The sequence below is a fragment of the Electrona antarctica genome (assembly GCF_951216825.1).
Source record: "Electrona antarctica genome assembly, chromosome: 17".
Classification (NCBI taxonomy): Eukaryota; Metazoa; Chordata; class Actinopteri; order Myctophiformes; family Myctophidae; genus Electrona; species Electrona antarctica.
In genome coordinates, this window is record NC_136798.1 from 19,860,795 (window position 1) to 19,885,695 (window position 24,901).

The 24,901-nt window shown below is 43.1% G+C and overlaps 1 protein-coding gene across 6 annotated transcripts in view; it reads right to left on the bottom strand.

Moving 5' to 3' along the window:
- Positions 1–24,901, bottom strand: part of filip1b (filamin A interacting protein 1b) — a 35,795-nt gene that overhangs the window by 1,048 nt on the left and 9,846 nt on the right. For 2 of the 6 annotated variants that reach the window (XM_079525509.1, XM_079525510.1), the window contains exons 2-8: positions 22,100–22,165; positions 21,355–21,603; positions 19,997–20,170; positions 19,356–19,534; positions 6,484–9,295; positions 3,720–3,777; positions 838–1,272 (exon numbers count right to left, since the gene is read on the bottom strand). In XM_079525509.1, the coding sequence (XP_079381635.1) occupies positions 1,097–1,272; positions 3,720–3,777; positions 6,484–9,295; positions 19,356–19,534; positions 19,997–20,170; positions 21,355–21,603; positions 22,100–22,159 (3,708 nt within the window). In that variant the 5' untranslated portion in view covers positions 22,160–22,165 and the 3' untranslated portion in view covers positions 838–1,096. Of the gene's footprint in view, positions 1–837; positions 1,273–2,837; positions 3,778–4,410; positions 4,476–6,483; positions 9,296–19,355; positions 19,535–19,996; positions 20,171–21,354; positions 21,604–22,099; positions 22,166–24,901 lie in introns of those variants that run through there. The other 4 variants (XM_079525513.1, XM_079525512.1, XM_079525514.1 and 1 more) reach the window with 4 other exon arrangements.

Here is a 24,901-nt window from a genome sequence, read left to right on the forward strand (position 1 = left end):
GAAGACAGGTGTGTAAATGGAACTGAATGTGCTGGAATCAGAGTATACTCTAAGGGGCGACTCACACCTTTGCATCTAGCATACAACATTGATGCATGCTAGATGTATGAAAGGGTTTGTTTACATCTTGCCCCAATGCATTTCCAATGGAAGTCACATGGTTTGACACAACATTTGTGTTGTATGGCTTTCGGCTGTGTTTCGACTGCCCCCCACCCCCTCATACAACAACAATGTTGTGTCAAACCATGTGACTCCCATTGGAAATGAATTGCGAGCTTGCATCAGTAAATAAATCTCATGCATCAGCTATACATCAGTCTGTTGTAAAGGTGTGAGTCAGGCCTAAGGCTGGAATGGGATATGGGAGTGGCCAGGGTGGAGTCACAGACTGAGGGAGAGACAAACTGTGACAGAAGGCTTCGACCATAGTGCCACGGAAATACTTATGTGATCCAACATACAATCATGGGCAGTTCAGTCAGTGGTTATGGCCTTGTTGCTTCACAGCAAGAAGGTATGATGGGTTTGTGGGGATCGGCCTCCCATGGGTGTGTGACTGTGAACCCCCTGTGTTTGTGTTGTGTTCGCACCCACACCAAAATACATGCTAGCTAGTTATGTACTACTCAGTCAGTACTCACTGCTCCACAACCTGGTAGTTCTCACACTCAACAATAGCAGATGTACAGGGTCGCAGCGTGGTGATGCGCTCTGTATGTCTGCGTATGTCTGCTATTTAGTCAACGCAAAAATAAATGTATTAATTGTTAGTAAATCATGAAAGACGCACTCAATCAAACTCATCAATTTAATTGATTATAAAACATTGATTTGAATAAAATCAATTTTGGGAAGAAATATTGCAGTTCCTTAAACATTTATATATTTTGATGTGCACACATTTCCAAACAGAACGCAGCTCAAAGGAACTACTAAGTATGTTTCAAAAGGCAGAGGTCTTTACCACCACATCATATCTGTGTCCCAAAGTAATTATTTATTTGAAAAGCTATTCAATTCCAAATTATATAAGTCACTTTCCTTTCTTAACTTTAACTTTTTGTTTTCAAACATGATGCTTTGTAGATCCTGTTCATTTTAACCTTCCAGTAATATTTGTAAAAATAAAATCATCTGTCCTTAGGAGGGAATTATTAAGTGTAGGCCATTTTAAATCTTGTTTTATCAGCTCTTGCAGAGTATCAGTGATTGATATGCAGCTGCTTTGTATGTCCAGGAACAGTTGCTTTATCTGACCATGTGGGGGAGCTAGATGATTGGAAAAACAAGACCATCAAATGTAAACTTTATTCAAATCACTGTGAAATATCACTACTACAAACTCTAGTTGGTTAAAATTATACTCTGATTGCTATATGTGAAACAGACAGACAGACAGACAGACAGACAGACAGACAGACATTTTATTTATTATTTGCATAATATAGCCTATTTTTTTAGAAGAGATTCCTGTCATGTCATGACATGACAACATTCTTGACCCAGCACTGGGTCCCAGAGATAGAAATACCATTAAATGGGGGACCGTAGCCTAATTATTTCAAACTAGGGGCCCTTGAAATGAAAATGGTTGAAAATCACTGCTAGAGTTGTAAAGGTCTTATCTTATGGGGGTCCATGGCATATATTTTCAAATGGGGGGTCCGCAGGCTAATGAGTATCATTTTGGGGGTCCTTTACAAGAAAAGGTTTGAGAACCACTGTCTTAAGGAGCTCAATTAATGCCGTTTAAATTCATGATAGCTCCAGGTCGGTCAGTGTAGTAGTAGTTATCAATAGAAGGATGGGTAAAGAATTATGAAGGTTTCCTATTATTACATGCCGGTACTAGGTAGGTAGGCTTACTTTGGTTTTTAACAAAATGTTGCTGCAAGATCACACAAAAAATCCGGGGGAAAAATGAATATATAACAGACAATGCTGTACTTGGTTTGGAGATAAATGTTTATTTTACTATTTAGATTCCACAGCGTGTCTTCAATAAAATCATAACAATTACTTCCACAGAATCCACACATAAGGAATCGTCTTTGGAAACCTCCATAGGAAATGGTGACATGTAACACTGCATGGACGGCAGTGGCGGAAAGTAACCAAGTACATTTACTCAAGCATTGTACTTAAGTACAGTTGTGAGGAATGTGTACTTTACTTGAGTATTTCCAATTTCCAATACTTTCACTTCTACATCGCTACATTTTGGATCCAAATATTGTACTTTTACTCCACTACAATTATTTGAAAACTTTAGTTACTAGTTACTTTGGAGATTTTAATTTTGATTAGAAAACATGCATTAACCACTTCAGCCCTATATACATTTCGGCCATTTGAAAATAGCAGATCTACAATATTTATACTTTTACTTAAAGTAAGACATTTGAGTACTTTTTCCACCACTGATGTACGGTCACGGTATGATACGATGAAATACCAACATAAAGAACAGTGGTGAACAAAGTATTCAACTCTGAGTACCCCAGTGATTCATCATGCACTTTTCCCCTGTCCTGGTATACTACAGGAAAGTACTATACAGTACTATACATGTCTTTCAGATGTAGTGGAGTATCCAAATAAAAAAATACTGAACTTTAATACAAATACTCAAACAATGTTCACATTCACAAGTAACATTACTCAAGTAAATGTACTTCGTTACCAAATGATCATATTTGAACTGGGGACGTGCCCCCCCTCCCAAATGATCATATGAACTGGGGACGTGCCCCCCCTCCCAAATGATCATATTTGAACTGGGGACGTACCCCCCCTCCCAAATGATCATATTTGAACTGGGGACGTACCCCCCCTCCCAAATGATCATATGAACTGGGGACGTGCCCCCCCTCCCAAATGATCATATGAACTGGGGACGTGTCCCCCCTCCCAAATGATCATATGAACTGGGGACGTGTCCCCCCTCCCAAATGATCATATGAACTGGGGACGTGCCCCCCCTCCCAAATGATCATATGAACTGGGGACGTACCCCCCTCCCAAATGATCATATGAACTGGGGACGTGTCCCCCCTCCCAAATGATCATATGAACTGGGGACATACCCCCCCCCTCCCAAATGATCATATTTTAACTAGTGGGGACCCTCCCAGATCTACAAGCTCAACACACAAATCAAGTGGCGACCCCGACCCACAGGTTGAGAAGCACTGATCTACAGCAAGCCCCAGTGGTCCATCCAGACGCAGTTAACTACAGTCATTCATTAAGCAGTGGTTCAGCAGTCACATCAACACATGCAGAGATGCTTTTTGAATCAGAAGTGGAAATGAAAAATAACCTGAAAACAGGCACACAACCTGCCTTTTATATAGAATATAAAATCTCTCTCTCTCTCTTTCGCCGTACAATATAATGCTGCATTCAAGTTCAGGAGAGTTCGGGAAAAGGCAATTCTCCTGAATGCTGCCTTCGGGTATGGCATGGAGGGGGGGGATTTGCATTTATTTCACCATAGTACATGCTGCATTCATGGTCTGGAAAGGGCTTTTTTTCAGACACGGGTAAAAAGGCAGAGGCTCAAGACCCCTTTGACGTCTATGTGTGCACGTGCCTGCCACACACAGCCGTCGTTTTCCGCAGTTCAATTTTCATGGACTGGCCCTCAGCCCGTGATTCTACCCTTGTTAGTGTGGCGACACTCAGTGTGGCCTTATTGCCACCTGTTTTCATACCTTTGGACATAGGGATTCGTGAGCCCGCCGTCCGAGTTGACTGCACATCCGAGACGGGCTGGAAAAGATCACAAATAACGTAAGAAAATAATTGCCGAGAAGACATTTGCATCATAGTAATTCACTTAAGCCTTAAAAAAAATATGTGAATTTTCTTTTCAAAACTGGTAGATTTACAAACTTGCGATGTGTGACGACCCATTGTGAGTTTGTAGATCGGCTACTTTCGAATGTTTTTTTTTAATGTTCACCTATCACAGGCCCAAAAAGAGACGCCACGTTGAAAGAGGTTAAGTAGCATACTCTGTGTCAAAAATATCAAGTCAAGTGTCGTGACTTGCTAGGCAGTGGGTGAGTGTGTCGAGTGAGAATTTCATGTAAATGAAAGACAAGCTCTATTTATACCAATTCATAAGGTATTGACAGTGGCTGGTAATTGGAGATTAATGGTCACATGATACAAGTTTATTGAATTAATGGAATTCCAAGCTGTGCTGCCCCACAGTTATTTCTATAGTGCACTCCTGTTCCGTTAAAATGGGGGGGGATGTGTGAGTTGGTGCCAGCTAGGGGAAATGTGTGCATCAACTTAACCTGACCTTATGAGAGGCCTGGGTTCAGTTGATAATGCAAGTCAAGTCACTCCATTTGTTAGTACGGTTTATATGCAAGAGACATGACTGTGCTATACCTGGAGAGAGTGCTATCTAGGGAGCACACACCACTCGATATGATTTTGTAACATTTCAGAAGCAACTGCAATGTAAAAGATTAGACATTGTTTCAGATATTTTTGTTTTGGAAGAGGAAAATGCCTCAAATCACTGCTGACTGATTATGAGGACATGTCAAAGATTAAAACAATAAAATAAATGCATAACACACATTTGTTTGCTTTGCCCAGCACATTTAGTTAACGACAGCATACTGTAGTAGGCCTGCTGCTATACATATGTTGTGTTTAAAAATGTGTGTCTTAAAGGACCACTTCACCACTTTTCAACTTCTTCATATAATAGGTCCGACTCCTCACTAATAATCATGATAAAATGGCACAATTTTTTTCTACTCAGTCTGTGTCTCATAGGAGGCCTGTGGGCAGTTTAGAAACCGTCCTCCAGTGACATCATCATTAGGCAGATTTTTTTAAACAAGATTTCTTTACAAAAATGTTTAGATTTTCATTATCGTGAGAACGATGGCTTCCATTTTCGCATTGCAACTTTTCAGGACTAGAAAGCCTGCAGCTTGGATTCCCCATCGATGATGTCACTGGAGGACAGTTTCTGAACTGCCCACAGCCCTCCTATGAGACACAGACCGAGTAGAAAAAAAATTGTGCCATTTTTTTCATGATTATTAGTGAGGACCTATTATATGAAGATAGGTTGAAAAGTGGTGAAGTGGTCCTTTAAAGGCCCCATGAAATGAAACCGTTTAAATTTGTTCATCACCCATGTCCTGCGATGAATTTCACCTATGTTATAGGGTATGCGTGTGACATCATCATCATACCTGGAAGTTATGCGGGAACGCCTACTGAGTGGGCCTGGCAAAAAACTACTTTCTGGCCTTGACAGCTAGAATCTGATTGCATTAAACAACGTCAACAACGTTATAACGGGTATCTATGGTTTGCAGAAACATACAATGACAATGTTTTTTTCCTCTGGTCACCAGGATGCAGCAGTAGACTACAAGGAGAAGGAGCAGGAAAACATCTACTGTAAGTTCTATAATATTTGTCAATTGACTATCACAAGATAATAACAACAACAATAATATAATAATTATCGTAGATGCACTGCGGCGCAACAGCTTATAGCTAACAACACTGTAGAGCTCGGCAATCTGATGTTGGATGGAGAGTGTGGAGGGCAGCGACCCATGAGTCCCTTGTTGGTCTTAGCTAGACCACACTCGCAGTAACTAACTAATATTATTACACGGCTTGGTTGAATGCTTAATTCTGATTGGTCAATCGCCAAATTCAGCGCTCTGTTATTTCTGGATAATGACCGCTCCACTCTATAACAGACCGATGCCTAATCAAACCCTCTGAGCACCTGCTGTGCCCCGCTGATTTACTGCTGTTTCCAACATGATAGCGTTTACATACACACACAAAACAAAGAAATTACAGCTAAACATATGCTCTCAAAAATGTTTTTGAAAACATTTGAGCGAGGAATAGACGATGCAGTACCCGAAAATGGATTCTATTTGATCAACTCACTTCCTTGTTTTCCGACTGTGCTGCAGCTGGGCAGACGCTGGCCAGCGCGACACTTGGACACTTTAATTACCAAGCAAGGAAATACCTTGTTTTGTTGTGTTTTGGGTCAATTTATTAATGTATGTATTAAAGTAGCCGTGTAATAAGCAGGATAATGTATGGCTGAGTGGTCATTGTTTATAGATAAATCACCGACAAGCTGATTATTGATTAACCACCGACGCGAATCGTCACAATAAACCATCTTAGTTTAAATTTACAATTAGGCATGTGATTTCCATGTAAGTTAAAGTTTTTGGTTTAAGCAAAGATTAGGTTATTAAAAGGTTCTGCTTAACTTGACAAGATGCCCCAGGCGCCACCCCCGAGATGAAACGACTTTTTACAGGAAACACGTAGATATGTGTAGCCTAAGGGGACTCTCTCTCTAGTCATTTCATGGGGCCTTTAACCAATTAGGCAAGCATACAACAATAACCTTTTAGTGTAGGAAAGCAATTAACATTGAACAATCTGTAGATGTCTCACCACTGACTGCGTTGACCTGGAGTGTGCCGAGGTGATGGGTGTGATTGTTATGCTACTCATCACTTTGCTAGGAGTCACCTTGCCCACTGCAGTGGTGTTGGGTTGCCGCGGGGAGCGGAGTACAGTGCCCATTGTCTCCTTGCTCTCTGAGCCCGAACCAAGTGGCCGGAGTGTCACGACAGGACTGTTGCAGCTCTCCGTGGGCCTCTTGAACTGTGGGCCCAGTAGGTGTATGTGGATCTTATTGTCCTCTGTAGTGATTATGTTAGCATTGGAGTTGGAGTTCTTGATGGACATGGGGACCTTTTCCTTGTCTGGCGTCACCTTGAATACCGCACGGCCTGTGGTTGCTTCCTGGAGCCCGGGCGAGGAGGCGGCAGCTAACTCGGCTACAGGGGTGGTGCAAACCGTAATGATGGACATCAGTGATGGGGCGCCGTCACAACTTGATCCCCTGTTGCCTTGCTCTGGAGACTTCGTCCTGGAGATGGTGGTTATGGTGACCGGAGATTTCACTCTGTCAGGGACTGTCTCACCAGCTTTGGCCTTTGAGAACACCGTGGTGGGTTTGGGGACAATGGTGATCCTAGGTTTCTGCAGGCCCAGCGTAGGGATGATGGTCGTGCTGGAGAAGAAGTCTTCTGCTCGAGGGCTGGTGATCTCCAAAGTGGCCGTGCAGTTCTCAGGACTGGGGGTTACTCGTATATGCAGCGGCTGTCCTGGCTTTTGTGACATGGTCAGCTCAGCTGGCTGGCGGAAAGAGAAGTCCCCGTTGAGTTGAGGGTCCATCCGCTGTGGACCCGTCTGCGTGATGGTGATCGCTTCCTTCTTTCTCATCCACGGGATGCTGGATTTCCTCTCCCCGAGTTCTGATGCCGCCGGAGGGTAGCGCTCCAGAACGGTCGGTTTCTTGAGGCCCCTTTGTCTTAGGTTGCTCATAATGTGGTTCTCCTCCAAGACCGACTTTCTGATAAATACCGCCGGCGTTTCGTCCTCGTGGGGCTCACTGGCTGTGGCATCTGTCTGCACTCCAGTGGAAGTGACGGGAACGTCGATCATTCTGCGGCCGTTCATGCTGGGCCTCAGTGCGCGGCTGTAGCGCTTAGTGGCCTCCAGCTCTTTGGTGAGGTTGGCCACCTCCTGGGTTATGCTGTTTTTCTTTTCCTCTTCCTCGATGAACCTCTGTTTGAGGACCAAGTAGTCCACCTGCAGCTGGGAGAGCTGGTCCTCCTTGTTCATCAGTTCATGGATCTTCTCCTTCAGGGCTTGGACGTCGGTCTGCAGCTCTCTCGTTTTGGTCTCCTCGATTTTGCAGCGCATTCGCAGCTCCGCCTCAGAGTTCACCACCTCGCCCTTTTCTATGGCTTTGTTCCTGGCGATCTGGCACTTCATGTCCTCCAGCAGCTGAGAGAGCACGTTTGCTTTGTCCTGCTCTGTCCTGAATTTCTTCTCCAGGAGGTCGTACTCGTCCTCTGTCTTCATCAGATCCCCCTCTACCACCTCAAGCTGTTTGAGACGCTTTTTCAGTCTCTCGATTTCCAGAGTGAGCTCTTTTATCTTGTTGTCGTCATCAGGGATTCTGTTGCTGTCCACGTTGGCACGTCTTTTCAAAAATTCCCTCTCCACCTCCTCCAGTCCATCCATTCTCTTTTTCATCACACCTACTTTGGTGGTTAACTCTCCACACTTTTCCTCCTCACTTGCAAGTTTAGTTTTGAGTTCATCTTTCTCCTTAGTGAGTGTCGTGAGTTTGACCTCCATTTCTGATTTGAGCTTAAGGAGTTTTTTGCTCTCCTCAATAAGCTTCTCTGTGACCTCCATGACCTTTCCCTGCTCAGCCTTGAAAATCTTATTCAGATCGTCACTTTTTTGTTCCTCCTGTTTGAGTCTCCCAGCCATGTTTTTTCTTTCATCCACCAGCATTACTGTAAATGATTTCAGTTTCATAAGGTCGTCTTTCAGGACCAGTTCCGCCTTTTCAAACTTGGACTCTGAGCATTCCAGTTCTTTCATGCGGCTCTTCACTGTCTCCAGCTCTCCAGCCATGTCTTTCACTACATGTTTCTCCTTTTCTAGGTTTGCGTGAAGCTGGGAACACTCTGTTTTGCTCCTGTTGAAAGCTACCTCCAGTTTCTCCAGTTCAACCATTCTCTTCTGTAGCTTGTCCACCTCTAGCCTCAACTCCTTGCTGTGATTCTCTTCATCTTGCAGCCTCTTTCTCAATTCCTTGCACTGTGCCTCTGCCTTAGTTATCTCCTCATCCTTGCCTTCCATCTCCAGCACTCGCTTCCTCAGATTCTCCAGCTCAGCCATGAGAGTGGAGTTCCCACATTCACCCCGGCTCATCTTCTCCCTCAGTTCTTGGAGGTCCTGCTCAGACTTCTGCAACGTCCCGTTGCTCTCCTCCAGCTCCTCGATTTTGTTTGCCAGACAAGCCAGCTTCAGCCTGAGCTGACTACTCTGGGATTCCCGGTCGGCTAGTTTGGCGGCCATGTCGTCATGCTCCTGGGTGAACTTGGCTGCCCTCTGCTCCAGCTCCGCCTCAAGCTTCAGGACCTTCTGGCTGTCCTCCTTTGCCGCACTGCTGGCTGCCGCCAGCCGCTGCTCCTTCTCCTGGAGCTTCTGTGTGAGATCTTGAATCTTCTGACTCTGCTGGTCAATCTGATCCGCGTGCAGCTGCCGTTCGTCCACCAGCATCAGGGCAAAGGACTTGAGTTTGACCAGCTCTGCTCTCACCTTTTCCAACCGCCGGCTGTGCTCTTTGTCCTTACGAGCCTGGAAGGCCTTCTCCTGTTCCAGCAGCCTTTTTAGTCTGAGAAGACACAGAGGGAAAGGACATGTGAGATAATGAGAGTGATATAATCAAGTACTCATATTTCCACTCTTTTGTGTATGTTCCTCATTTATCAGAAGTTGAAGCATATATTTAGGCTAAGAAATTGAAGGGTGGATATAGCAGCATCATTTTCCATATACTTATTGTAACTGCACTTGTGTGATCATACTGTACACCAGTGGTTTTCAATCCTTTTCATATCAAGGTCCATTATTTATTTGACATTTGAGCCATTGACCACCATTTGATGAGATAGTCTCTCAGACTAATATTTTGTTTTCGTTCGATAAGGTTTTGTCCACAATGTATTGATATTTAGTGTATGTTAAGTTCCTATTTATTAGTATCACTATGAAAGCACAGTTTTCATGGGATAATAATACATACCGGTATATATTTAATATTAATGTTACATCATCATTCAAATCTTAGTGTTTTGCCAATTGTTTGGGGGCTCACTTTCAATACCCTCACGGGTAGGGATGGAGCTCGAAACCCGATACCCGAAAAGACCCGATAACAAGCTTATTGAGTACCCGGTATCAATAAGCTTTGGGCTTATCAAGCCTGTTATCGAACATAGAGGCCCATGACGTCAACAAACGAGACAAGAGGCGATCAAGAAATAATCTAATCACCGCTGGCACAAACCTCACGCTGGCACAAACATGTTGGACTAAAAGTGTATTGATACTTGCCAACCAGCGCTGCCCGGGTAAACAAGATTACGCTTTTACATGAACCAGTTAACAGTTCCTACAAAATGATAGAAAATGCTCGATAGTGGGCTCGATAAGAACCCGGCATGATAAGCCTGATCGATAAGGTGCTCGTTATCAATACAAAATGAACGAGGTCCATCCTTACTCACGGCCCACCAGTGGGCCCCCGGCCCACACTGGTTGGGAATGGAATCGCTGAAGTACATCCTCTCACGGCTTCTCCCTGGCTTATGAGACTGTCAAAGTTGAGTGCATTAGACCTCTGAGTCTGTGGGCACTGCATGGGAGCCCGGATGAGTGTGCGAGTGAGCAGAATAAATGGTACGCAGCATGACAGAAGACTAGGGGGGGGGGGGGGGGGACAGATTAGTGCCTGGATTCTCATGTGATTCTTCTCCCAGCCAGGCCAGCAGAGACACTGACACTGGCCAGCCATGCTAAGCAAAGTGCACATCGCTAACATCAACAACATTATTATAGACCAGTGGTGGAAGAAATACTCACATTATTTTGTTTAAACTAAGTAACACAGCACAATGGAAAAAACAAAACACTCCGCTATATGGTTAATGTATATTTTCTATTTATAATCTAAATCTGAAAAGTAACTAGTGAAAGCTGTCAAACAATTGCAATGGAGTGATGAAGTATAGACGCAGCCGCTGAGACGCAGTAACCACAGTAACTGTGCTACTACCGACTAATGTACACACAAAGTCACATGCTGGAGGGGTTAGCACCGCTAAAGAAAAGTGCAATATTTGCATAAAGTATTGAAAAATGGAAATACTCAAAGTATCTCAAAGTTGCACTACACAGTACTTGAGTAATGATGTATTTGGCATTTGGTAAGTTGCACCAGTGCATGTGATTCTCCCCCATGCAGCACATCAGTAACATCACAGAACAACAGTAGACACAGGGACTTTAAACAGCCAAAGACAATGATGAGGGTGTTGATAGTGACACAACTCACTTCAAGGGAAAGGCTATCTCAACTCAAGAAGTTGACAGTCTGTGGGGGCTCAGGTGTATGCTGGGTGCAGATTCAGGGAATACGCACTCTCAGTAATAGTAATATGGGTTATCCCAATCACGTGTTTTTGCTCCCGATCTGATTCCGATCATTTGATTTTGAGTATATGCCGATACCGATTTGTCCCGATCCGATATTTATATTTTTATCACAATAGTAGGCTATTTCAATATCTAAATGCACATGCACCGAAAGCTTAAAGTGAGTACAAAATAATACAAATGTAGTACTACTGCATAAACAGGTTTTGTACCATTGCTGTCATGTCTGTGTCACTGTTATAGAGCTGCATGATTATGGCAAAACTTATTATGGGTCCATAATCAGATCAGTTATTAAAATAATTACCTTTTTTAACAAACAAAATCTTATCTTAATGCAAGATTATTCTTATTTTGACTACAAGCAAAAATAAATAAGGTTTTCCAATTCAGAAACATAGCAGCCGATCTTTTCGGCCCTGATTTGCGATCACGTGATCAGATCGGTACACCTCTAATAGTAATAATAGAATAGTAGAATTAGTGTTTAATATACCTGCAGTCAAACCAGACAGACGCGAATACCGACACTGACGAAGGCCGGCGCGCCAAAACGCGTTTGTCGGAGTTGATAGTAAAACATCTCTTGAGTCAGAGCAAAGACAACCACAGAGCTACAAAACAAAGATTAACCTAAGATTTAATGTACTGTAGGTACTGTCTACTGTGTGTTCAGTAGATGTTTAGCCCAAACTCTGCGGGAGTCTCTCTGGACTTCTGCACAACCCCTTGATGCAGGGAGACTGACTCTGAAACAGCTAGGTCCTGTTTTCATATGGAGCATGAATTGAACTGGCACCAAAAGCCTAAATAGACATTTAAATGGTCTTTGGTTGGACTGCATTACTCTGCATGGAAACAAATCGCCCAAAGCATTCTACCTAAAGACATTTCTCAAAAATGAACGTGATGTGCAAAGCAGTGCCAATAGCATTCTACATAATAGACTGTTAAAGAGAAAAAAGTGTGTGACGTGCAAATAAGCCAACTTGTAAAACTCGGCTAAACTTACCCACAAGTTAGGATGCAAGGCAGGTTGGTCCATATTATCTAATAATAATGTGTTTTGGGGGATTCTTGCAGGAAGCTGGACTGGAAGCAGAGAAGCCGGACTATGGCATTAAAGTCTGCATGTGAGCCCCCTCAGCCCACCCTCGCTCCACTCCAATGGGAATCAGACCCGTCACATTCCAAGCAACATGTCATCAGCAGCAGGACAATGCAAGGTGAATGTTGTGTTTTAGGAGAGCGCCGCTCTTAGCTCCACACTGCTTGGTGATGTCATTTAGTCCATATATGGCACAGAATGGCACTTGCCCTCTTTTTGGGGGAAAAGGGAGGGAGGAGGAGGGGCTCATCAGGCCAGGAAGGAGGGAGTCTGCATTTTCCCAGGGTGGGAGCAGGCAAACAAGGGCCAGCAGTGCACGTGAAATAATCTCATTCGGCAGGTGTTAAATACCAGTGGAACCGAAAGTCGGGGTCCTTGGGGAGAGGGGGGGGGGGGGCTGCAAAATGTGTTAATATAGTGTCACAATCATTTTAACCACTTTAACCATATTTTATACTTTGGCTGTTCAAAGTTTGCAGATAGCCTATAAGCTCATAGAGCATCATGAATCTTAATTATTTCTTTTGAAAGCGAACATTTTAAACTCAAATGTAACCTGGAGGTCCCATCATTTTGGGGGACCTTGACATGAAAACGTTTGAGGACTTTAGTTTCGTTTGAGGACTCACTGAAATACACCATTTGCATATTTTGGTGTTGGATTTTCTTATCCAAACTGTTGCTCTATTCCGGCCTGTCTGCCTCGCCGGCCGGCAGCGTTTCCATAGAAACGAGGCGACAATGCAAGAGGAGAGTTTTGTTGCGGGCCGTGACAATGGCAGACCCTCGCTGCACATCCCCCTTCATTAGAATCCGGTGTGTCGCTCGCTGCAGAAAGAGTCATTGCAACCGCATGGATTTTCAGTAGCTGCGTCTATTCTACACAGTAACTAATATCTAGGTTCAGTCGGATAACTCACGCATAGATTGAACAAATATTTATTATAGAATGAGAATACAAGTGTGCATATAACATTTTATCTTGGCGTTCGGCTCCGCTACATTTTTCTCCCTGCTCGGCACAATTATACAACCATCATTAACTATTATGAACATGGAGACAGATATACAACAACCCCCCCATGGGGAACAGAAATAGCAGGGCCCACTGGTGGTGCTGGGGTAGCGGTGGGACCAAACAGTGCATAACAACACCAGGAACACATATGCAAGGAAGGAACGCAAGAAGAATCCAGACTTAGGTGACCTTAAATACCCCGCCCAATTGGTCAGCTGATTGCCACGTCAGCGAATGACATGTGGCCGTGGGTATTGCATAACACTGAATGAGCCCCTTTATATCTGACTGAACTAACTCTGCAAGCTACATATCATTCATTCGTTTGTTTTATCTATGAGAGTATGCAAATGTTATGGGTCCATTCAAATGCATTTGTATACTCTCCGACTTAGGAATGGATCAATTTATGACCGAGCATTTTACTGTGTATGAGATCATGAATGTGGACTGACAGTGCAGCTTTTAGCAGCAAGTGATATGGATTTCTGCCACTGAAATACGGGAGTAGCGCTGTGTGTGTGTGTGTGTGTGTGTGTGTGTGTGTGTGCGTGTGTGCGTGTGTGCGTGTGTACGCGTGCGTGTGTGCGTGCGTGCGTGCGTGCGTGCCTGCGTGCGTGCCTGCGAGCGTACAATTGTGCATGCTGTTCACAATTCTAAATCATAACTTAAATGCAATAATTACAGTAAAAAAAATCGTCAATAGCGTGCAACATGTGGGTCGCCGCAATTTCAGCGCTTGCATTACACCGTTTGACGGAAGCATTTCAAAATTGTGCAAGCCACATAAAGTCTGTCTCAACAGACTATAATGTGCACCCTAACCATTCAGCTATAACCGTTCATCCACCTATTTGATCTGATCTGCCCCGGCAATATTTACTAACACGTAGTTTTCGCTGAATGTAAATATGCAATGTGATATGTAAAGATGACTGATATACTCGGCTGTTGTTAGCTACAGTGTACAGTAATATAACTTTCAAGCAGCTGGCGTTTCTCCTGAACGTCTGTCTGTCCCCCTGCCTACAGACCTATTCATAGTGTCTGTCCCCCTGCCTACAGACCTATATTCATAGTGTCTGTCCCCCTGCCTACAGACCTATTCATAGTGTCTGTCCCCCTGCCTACAGACCTATATTCATAGTGTCTGTCCCCCTGCCTACAGACCTATTCATAGTGTCTGTCCCCCTGCCTACAGACCTATTCATAGTGTCTGTCCCCCTGCCTACAGACCTATATTCATAGTGTCTGTCCCCCTGCCTACAGACCTATTCATAGTGTCTGTCCCCCTGCCTACAGACCTATATTCATAGTGTCTGTCCCCCTGCCTACAGACCTATTCATAGTGTCTGTCCCCCTGCCTACAGACCTATTCATAGTGTCTGTCCCCCTGCCTACAGACCTATTCATAGTGTCTGTCCCCCTGCCTACAGACCGATTCATAGTGTCTGTCATCATGACATACACATTACACACTGTAGGCCAGTGGTTTTCAAATAGTGGTCCGGGGACCACCAGTGGTCTTTGAGGTGGTTCCAGGTGGTCTCCAGCTAAATTATGGACAGTTGCTAACCAAATGAACCCTTGTAGATCTTTACATCTTGAGAGCGTAATTCTTCTTCTTTTTTATTTTTATATTTTTACACTCTCAAGGACCACTTCACCACTTTTCAACCTATCTTCATATAATAGGTCCTCACTAATAATCGTGATAAAATGGCACAATTGTTTTCTACTCAGTCTGTGTCTCATAGGAGGGCTGTGGGCAGTTTACAAACCCGTCCACCAGTGACATCATCAATGGGGAATCCAAGCTAATAGAAACTGCAGGCTTTCTAGTCCTGAAAAGTTGCAATGCGAAAAAGGAAGCCATCGTTCTCACGGTAATAAAAATCTAAACATTTTTGTAAAAAACATCTTGTTTCCGAACTGCCCACAGCCCTCCTGTGAGACACAGACTGAGTAGAAAAGAATGGTGGTATTTTATCATGATTATTAGTGAGGACCTATTATATGAACATGGGTTGAAAAGTGGTGAAGTGGTCCTTTAAATTCCTGTTAAACATCTGAAACACAGCATGGAACTGTGGATAAAATCTTATCCAACGATAACAAAATGTTTTTTCGTTTTGGGTCTGAGAGGCCAAATGTCATCAAATGGTGGTCCGTGGCTCAAATGCTGAATAAATAATGGACCTTGATGTGAAAAGGGTTGGTAGTGAAAGTCTTGTGAGACAGTCTACGTTCAATTTGTTGATGAAATGATCAATATATTTAGTCAGGTTTTGATTTAGTTTTCGTCAGTGAAAAAAGGTAGTCGACGAACATTCTTCGTCATAGTTTTAGTTGACGAAATTAACACTGGTGAGACTTAATCCTAGCGGAGCCCATCAGAGCAAACACAGCAGGCCTGGAGATGCTGATGTCATTTCTATCTTAAGTCACAGTTAACCATAACATTCTGCACCAATGAGGAATGCCCATTTGTTGTTTGAATTCTCTGGGTGAGTCACTCCAGTGTTGTGATTCATGAAAGGAACATAACTCTAATACTGCAATGCCTTAACAACCATCTAAGCCCTATTTTATACTTCTGTGTGCAGCTGTGTCATGTGGTGAAAATAGCTGATCTACAAGCTGCTCATAATGCGTCATAACGCAACAAGTTGAGAGCTGCTGTATTGTTGAAACCTTTGGAAACTTTTTGAAAACATTTGCAAATTAGGGACATCAGGGTGACAGGTTAACTGTGGTTAAAATGTCCCTGCTCCCTGTTGAAAGTCTTGGTAAAGAGCTGTTTACTCCTGTGTGGCTACATTGACGCTAAAAGGATAACGCAAAAAGGCTTGTTTCCATTGTGGTCCTACGTATTCAATTCATTATGGGACAGTTAAGTTAGGGATCACATGGGTAAGCGTGTTCACTTATTATTAGACAAATCACAGAGCCTCAGATCGTTCTGGATTGCTTGTTTCTTAGAACAGTCAGTGGTTCTCAAACAAATTGGGGTCCGGGGGGACCCCCAGTTCTTGAGTGTTCCACAGGGTCCCCTAGCTAAATGATTGATAGTTAGGAACCAAATGGATCCTTGCGAGTCTCTAACTTTGATAGTGTACAAATGGACCCGAAAGCATTCCATTTGTAGCCTACATTCTTAGAGTTTTGGGGGTCCGTACGTGGTCCTAAACTGGGAGTCCTTGAAATTGAAATGATTTTGAGAACCACTGTCTTATAAATGATGTCATTCCCTTTGTGTGTTTAGGGCTGTTGTGATATCAGCTGTGGTACATCTCCCATCCAGACTGACTCCAACATACAGGAATGTGTTATGATACAGCGGTGGCACTCCATAGGGGTGGGGGGGGGGGGGTGCTGAAGATGGGTCAGGAGGAGGAGTACAGTATGTCAAAGCTGTGATATCATGGACCTCAGCTTGATATGCATTGTATACAGTATGGTCATGAACCCCCATTTGATACCATTCTTTATTTCTGGGACCCCAGTCCCACTGTTAATTTAACTCTGAGAGCATACAAATGGATTTAGTTCCATTTGTCCTTTTGTACTGCCTTTTCTCCCAAAAGCTAAATCCAATGTAAATGTAATGCTAAACAGCATTATACAGTAGTACCTTGTTGTACGGCAAATAACAAAAACGCTTGTAGATTGTCTGTTTTCGCCAAATGCATGCCAATTTGTCAACTATTTATTTTGCAGAATGTTCGCATTATGTGACATCTCCAGAGTCCAGACTATACACTTCACTTCTTCTTCTTCTTCTTCTTCTTCTTCTTCTTCTTCTTTGTTATAACGATTATTGTTGATTTATTTATTTTAGATGGTGGATTTCTCCCTTTAGAAAAATAGTTCATATGGTGGGGAGCATTCCTCAGACTTATCAAGTGAAGCGAGCCTCGCCAGGCAGCTCTATCCTGTTCAGCATCAGCATGTTGAATGGAGTCCTTTGATGCAATATTTCACAGAGTTGTCTGACGCACAGCACCAGGTATTTGAAATTTCATGCTGTATGGACAGCAGATGCGAACACATTGGAGGTGCATTTATAATACAATTAAATTCTTGTCGTCCAGAAAACACATTGAACCATGTGCAAACGTCATTCTGCGTCTCCACGTCTCAATGGTTCCAAGTCTCAACCACTTAAACCAGGGGTCTCCAACGTTTTTCAGACCAAGGACCTCACAGCTGAGAGAGAGATGAAGCAGGGACCCACGATGAAGCAGGGATTCACTTGCAAGTCGAGACCCCATAAAAATATCACATATGGGTCCTGACCCATTGCTTGGGAAACACTGTTGTGTTGTGTGTAGTTCTGTGTGGATCATATCTGTGTTGATGGAAACCATCGTCCATGGAGCGTTGATAAGACATTCACTATCACAGCAATCTGCTGAGGGCCTTATCTGAGGCTCCTAGCATGCAAAAAAACAATGTGCAAAATTTGTCGAGAAGACAGAGAAAAAAACGGTTCTCCATATGACATATAAACCTTGCTTCAGTCAGATAACTCACGAATAGATTTAACCAATATTTATTATAGAATGAGAATAAAGTGTGCAAAATGTTATCTTGGCGGTCGGCTCTGCTACATTTTTCTCTCTGCTCGGCACATTTAAACACCATTAAACATTAAGAGCAGGGAGATAGATATACATTATACAATAACAACCCCCCATGAGGAACATAAATAGCAGAGCCCACCGGTGGTACTGGGGTGGTGGTGGGAGAAAGCATCACATAAAAACCAGGAAACACATAAAGAGCATGCAGTCTAGGGCATAGATATTAAAAAAATAGATGCCTCATTGGCCGCTGCCGTTCGTTGGAGTGATGTGTGTTGAAGGAGGGGCAGAAGAATTTACACTGGGAGAGGAAGTACGCCGGAAGTGTGGAAGGCACGTTACGTCACGCTGCCACTCAAGTGATTACTGGCCAATCACAGCGCATCTTTTCCGGGACTTACAGACCCGAACATGCGCTCTGTGACGCACGCTCATGCTTCCGCGGGGCTTCGCAAGGAATCTCGGAAATGTTTTGCACCTCCCTTGAGCACATACGCTCCAGAGCCGGAAAGGGCGTCTATGTTTATATGTCTAGGGGAGCTTAAATACCCCGCCCAATTGGTCAGCTGACTGCCACATCAGCGAATGACATGTGGGTCTTGCAAACACTGAATACACCCACATGGTAATGCAGCATATTAACCCCTTGAGTATATGTATGCACCCTTGAGCAGATCATGGAGCCGCTCGAGTATACCTGCCTGAACTAACTCTGCAAGCTACGTATCATTTCTACATGGATTATTATTACACACTGTAGTAGAGGCTGTAAAGTTCCCAATAAATGGATAAATAGCCATGTACTTTAAGTTATGATTGAGTCGTACAGTCCAACAAGATAACGTAATTTCCAAATGCCTTGAGAATCAGGAAACTCTCTGAACTTACAGTAAACTTTTTCGTAGCAGCAATGGTTCTCAGCGTGGGGTGCATGCAAGTACCCCCCGGGGGCCTTGAAGGGGTCCCAGGGGGTCCCCAGTGTTGGCCACATGAACCCCAGGATCCATTATTTTTGAAACATTTACAAATGTATTTTGTAACAGACTACACGACTAGTCTAAAAGTTAAGGAAACACACAGTAAAAAGCCACATTTCGATCTATAAGGCCAAATCTCAATTAACAAAAACATTGTGATTAATGATGAAGTTACAGATCAGGCCATATCACTTTCTCTTGGAAAAAAGAATACGTATAAACAATGAAAACAATATTTGTATTGGTATGACCATGGCGGGCCGCAGATACATTAAGCAGGGGCTGCATGCGGCCCACGGGCCATGGGTTGAGTAGCACTGCCATAAAGCCTAACCTTAAAACAACCATTTCTCTTGTGTGGACCAGGAAAATGGTCTATTTCACGTACACACACACACACACACATACACACACGTACACACGTACAGACACACAGACACACAGACACACACACACACACACACACACACACACACACACACACACACACATACACACACATACACACACACACACACACACACACACACACACACACACACCCTCACCTCTCCCTCTCCTGCTCCAGTAGATTGGTGAAGTCATCGCTCTTGTTCATGAAGTCGGAGTGTGTGCGCTTCTCGTTGTCCAGCTCGCTCACCGTGCGGCGGTGCCACTTCTCAGCCACCAGCAGCTGCTCCAGCATCCTCCTGTACGTCTCCCTTTGCTTGTCCTCCAGTCTGTCCAGCTGACAGGACGGACAGACATACGGGGGACCAGAGGTGGAAAGTAACCAAGCACATTTACTTAAAGGTCTCATGACATTCATTTTCATTTATTTTTCTTTTTTCTTTTAGGTTTTATGACTTCAATTACACCCAAACAACCTGAACTTTGAACATTTTTCTGTGTGTTCTGAAGCCTTTTGAGCTGCAATGAAAACAGGCAAAATCCCTCAACAGTGATATTTGCTGGCAAATTGTTATGTCATATATGCAGGGATTTGTGGACTTTTACATCACAGTCCACAGGCAAATCAGAGCACTTGTTTTATTCAGAAAACCCCAGACCACAGACAATCTACTGAATGTTCCTCAGGTTTTTTGGGTGCAATTGAGTTCATAGTTTTTTCAAAAAATGTCAGAGATTTAGGGAATTCATGCAAGCAAATGTTCTCTGTGTGAAGTTCTCCATTCAAAGTGTCACCTACCTCAGCCATGGGTGTTTGGTACACGTCGTCTGTGGGGGTCCGAGTGTTGGCGAGGAGGCGGTCCCTCTGCAGGGCCTGCAGCGGTTTGGCGGGCACGGCAGAGCCGTAGTGAGCCTCAAGCATCTCTGGACCCGTTCGCTCTGATCTCAGCATGCCGATAATGTCTTCTCTGGCCTACATGCCGAGACATTAACCACATTCATCTTCAAAAAGTCACTATACTTTGGGCACATTTTTCACTTTTTTTTTGTTACACTGATTGGCTGAAGGGGTTGTCTATCAACGCTGTACTCCCGCAGACAACCATGCATTAGCAGCAGGGTCCAGACTCCACACAAGAAAATGTGATTTCAAGGGGAGTGTTTTTTTTTTAACCAGGCTATGAAAATCTTTGACGTCGCCTTTTTGACATCAGAAAAGTGGATAGAGCAGATCATATAATTCATTCATTGGGAGATCTAAAGGTCAGAGCCATTCTCACAACCCTCTACCATATTGCCGAATTTCATGGAAAATGACAGCACTGTCAGCACAGAACTGACAAAACTGCAAACAATGGCGGAAGCCGTACAAATACAATTAGGGGTATTTGCACCTTCGTGCTTGACCCCTATTCCCTAATTAGAGAAAAGCGTAGCTCTGTAGATAAATAGAGATTTCATCTTGAGGTCTGTGTTTTTTAGACAGATGGCTTTTGACAGAGAACATGGTTGTAACAGAGGTGCATATATTTCTGTGTGTGTGTGTGTGTGTGTGTGTGTGTGTGTGTGTGTGTGTGTGTGTGTGTGTGTGTGTGTGTGTGTGTGTGTGTGTGTGTGTGTGTGTGTGTGTGTGTGTGTGTGTGTGTGTGTGTGTGTGGCGGTCCGCCACAGTGCGTGCGTGCGTGCGTGCGTGTTTAACAGTAAATGCTGTACCCATACAATCTCTCGCTAACCACAAGGTGGTGTCGGTTGAGTAAGTAGACAATGTTGAACAACCAGCAGAGTTCACCCACTAGAGGGTGCTGTTGTGTCCAGACCACCATTTGATGACATTTAGCCTGTTGTTGGATATGATTTTGATGTGGTACCATAGTAGAGATAACAGGTTGATCAAAAAATATATAAAAATCTACATTCTCTAATAGTGTAGACATCTTGTAAATTAAGTAATGCAGATGTTTAACAATAATCAAACTATTGAGAGCGTACAATAAGAGAGAGTTAAAGATCTTTAAGGGTCCATTTGATCACCAACTCTCCATCATTTAGCTGGGGACCACCTGGAACCTTGAAAACGACTGAGCTAGCCCATTGTGTCTGATTTCATTGGCAGCTAAAGCGTTTCTCATTCTAGGCATTAGCGTTCTATATGCTCACCTGGACCTCACCCTCCATCACCCCCAGGAGATGCACTAGGTCCTCCTTGGAGAGATCCACCACGCCTAAAGGCTTCGTGGGCTGCTGCTGTGGTGCATTCTGGGCTTTCTTTATGATCCCGGTCCCCTCCTCTGGCTGCAGGACGTTGTTCTTCTTGCTCCTCTTGGTCAGCTTCATCATGGGCGTGTTCTCCTCCTCCTCTTCCTCCTGGATGAAGGTTTTCTCTGCGCAGGGCTTGGCGTGTCTCACCTGCAGTGTTGATTTTGTCGACTGTAAAACTATGACGAAAAATGCTCGACAACTACCCTTTTTTCAGTCACGAAAACTGAATGAAAACTAAGCTATACGATGACGATGATTAAACAAATAAAAACTAGACTGAAATGTTAGGAAGGGACTAGTGGACAAGAGATCCAGTATAAGTAAAAGACATAAGTCATTTTGTACTTTGTTGCATGCTGAAAATAGCAGATCTACAAGCTCACAACGCTTGTAGATCTGTAATATTTCAGCAAGTGTAAAATCAGCCATTACGACGCACGCCATCAAGGCCCGCCAAAATACATTTTAGTCGACTAAAACAACTGTAGATTTAGTCGACTAAAATCTTATGATATTTAGTCAACTAAAACTACACTACACACTAAAACATTCCAGGTGACTAAATTGTGACTGAAACTAAATGAAAACTACTCATTTAAGACTAAAACTAAAAATCTAAATTTGCTGTCAAAACAGTGCTCACCTGCTCCTCCGCCCCCTCCTCCTCTGGAGTGGGCTGGACGGTGCTGCTCCTCGATCTCATTGTCACCTGGAAGCAGTGGTGGAAAAAGTACTCAAGTAAAAAATGTATCAATATTGCAATGTAGAACTACTCAGTTCAAAGGAAAAGTCCGGAATTCAAAATGTACAAAAGTATTGGCATCAAAATGTACTTGGGAAAATAAATGCTAAACAAAGGGTATTTATTAAATGTAGAATATCATATAATTAAATATTAAAATATTTATTTTCACAGAATCAAAGGTTTTATGCTCATGATTCACCAGGATCCTGGATGGCTTGATTCCCAAAAGGGGTTCCCGTCCTGATTCTGAATGCGTTAAAGCCTGGGGGTGCTGGTGATGAAAGCAGTACAGTGACTCAGGCACTGAGAATCCTGGCAGCGGATCGGCAGCAACCGTTCAGCAGCCGGGTGATATTATTAGTAGTTGTTGTTGTTGTGTGTGCGTGTGTGCGTGTGTGCGTGCATGCGTGCGTGCGTGCATGCGTGCATACATGCGTGCGTGTGTGCGTCGGTGTCATTTTTATATGGAAGAAAACCCGGACTGGATAGTAAAATCAACAGGAAGTTAACATTTTTATTTAAAAAAAAGAAAACTGAGGTTTGGTGATGCTCTATAGTCTATATTGTCTGAATCAACTTTGTGTGTGTTTACGTACTAAAGAGTGACTTTGAGAGCTGTTTCAGCATACAATGTATAAGTCAATGAGGAGCATATTTTGAATGATCAATTTCTAATCACTGGAACAATTATTTTAGATATCTTGTCCACATTTGGAGTTACATCAATGCAAGGTAACTACACAACCCAAACCTCTACCAAAGTGGTCTTGCACTTTAATATTTTGGACATAATTCTGCCCAACAGCAGAGATATATCTTGACCCCCCCCCATCTGAAAAAATTACAAATATTCTATATTCTTATTTATTTAGTTATTTAAGATTCTTTGAAAATAGCCAATGTATTATAGTGGTTAAACACATTTTGATGCTATATTAACACATTTTGCGGCATTGGGAACCCCTGGAACTACTTCAAGGACCCCTGGTCCCCACTTTGAGAACTACTGCTCTACTGTGAATGAAATAGAAATATTGTCATCTTTTATACTGCTGATGACTTACAGTAATAATAATAATAATAATAATAATAATAATAACTAAACACATAGTGATATCCCTGCAGCTACACCCTTATGGGTCATAATGAGACACTAAAAATACCCATTTAAAATCTCACCAGACAAACAGCTGCGCCTCAGATGCCAAGGACCATTGGGGCAAGCTTGAAGTGAATGGAGCAGTTGCTGCTGATAACCAAACACACAGCTATTAATAATTCTCAGCAAGTTGTTCAGATGCTTTGGTATTCAAAAACACATGTCCCCGTGTATAGCAGAAATGTGACGGGTATAATTATTATATTGAGCATCTCTTGACTGCAACACATTTTTTTTAACCTTATTTAACTAATAAGACTACTATCGTGTTGGCTCACAGTTGAAGGCAGAGTGCAACATCTTTCAATGGGTCTGGTCTTTACTACTACTAGGATCAGTGCCTACATGGACCGCATTTATTTTATATAGTGCTTTGCCAAGAGAAGCCTGGGATCGAACCTGGAACCTTCGGATTCCAAGACGTCCACTCTACCTCCTGAGCACTGCCACCCAGTGCCACTGCCAATAATATTACCTGTCAAATGACTTCTCTAGAGTGAGTGATGCCCACGGGCATAACACCAGAAGGAGATCATATGACCTTGTTCTATGCTGCCACCAAAATGTGGAATGACCTATAAAAGACATAAAGGTTCTCGACTCCCTACCTGCATTCAGAACTAAACTAAAATAATCACTGTCATTGAACGCCTTGATAGTATAATTGTATATATATAATTGATTCTACTGAGCTTTATTTCAACATGTTTTGTATTGTATTTGTACTATTGTATGATGAATTGAGTACAATGGACTACAATGGAAACAAGCCCCCTGGGGCTTTTTGTGTTATCCTTAACTGTACTACGGTATACTTGTACTGTTAACAGTACAAGTCAGTCAGTCAGTCAGTCAGTCAGTCAATCTATGGAATAATCGTTTCCGTCACACAAACATGGTTTCATACTTTAATACTGTACACCAACTGGAACTGACCCATCAGCTTTCACTCACTGTACATAAATATACACAATGCATGTATGCATACTGCAGTGGTTCTCAACCAGCGGTCCGGGGACAACCGGTTGTCCTTGAAGGGATTCCAGGTGGTCCCCAGCTAAATGACCAGATGGACACTTATAGATCTTTAACTCTTGAGAGTGTAAAATGAAACCCATTTGTTACAATGGGTAACAAATGGAGTTACATTGTTATTAAACATCTGCATTAGGCCTACTTAATTTACAAGAAGTCTACACAATTAGATAATGTAGAAGATTTGTTATTTTGATCGTACCACATCAATGCTGCATGGATGGAAACAAAATATTCTAAGTCTTGCGTCTGAGAGGCTAAATCTCATCAAATCTGCCGAATAAATAATGGACCTTGAGATGAAACGTGTTGAAAACCACTAATATAATGTACTGTACACTTTGCCCAAGTTGGATAAGTAAGTCACGATTCAATCCCGAGTCGAGTCATGCCTATAAAACGATACCCAATAAGTCCCTGTGACATACTAGCGCAGTGGTTCTCAAACAGTTTTGTCTCAATCAGGTCACCCCTGTAAATAACCTTTTAATCCACGGCACCCCTGA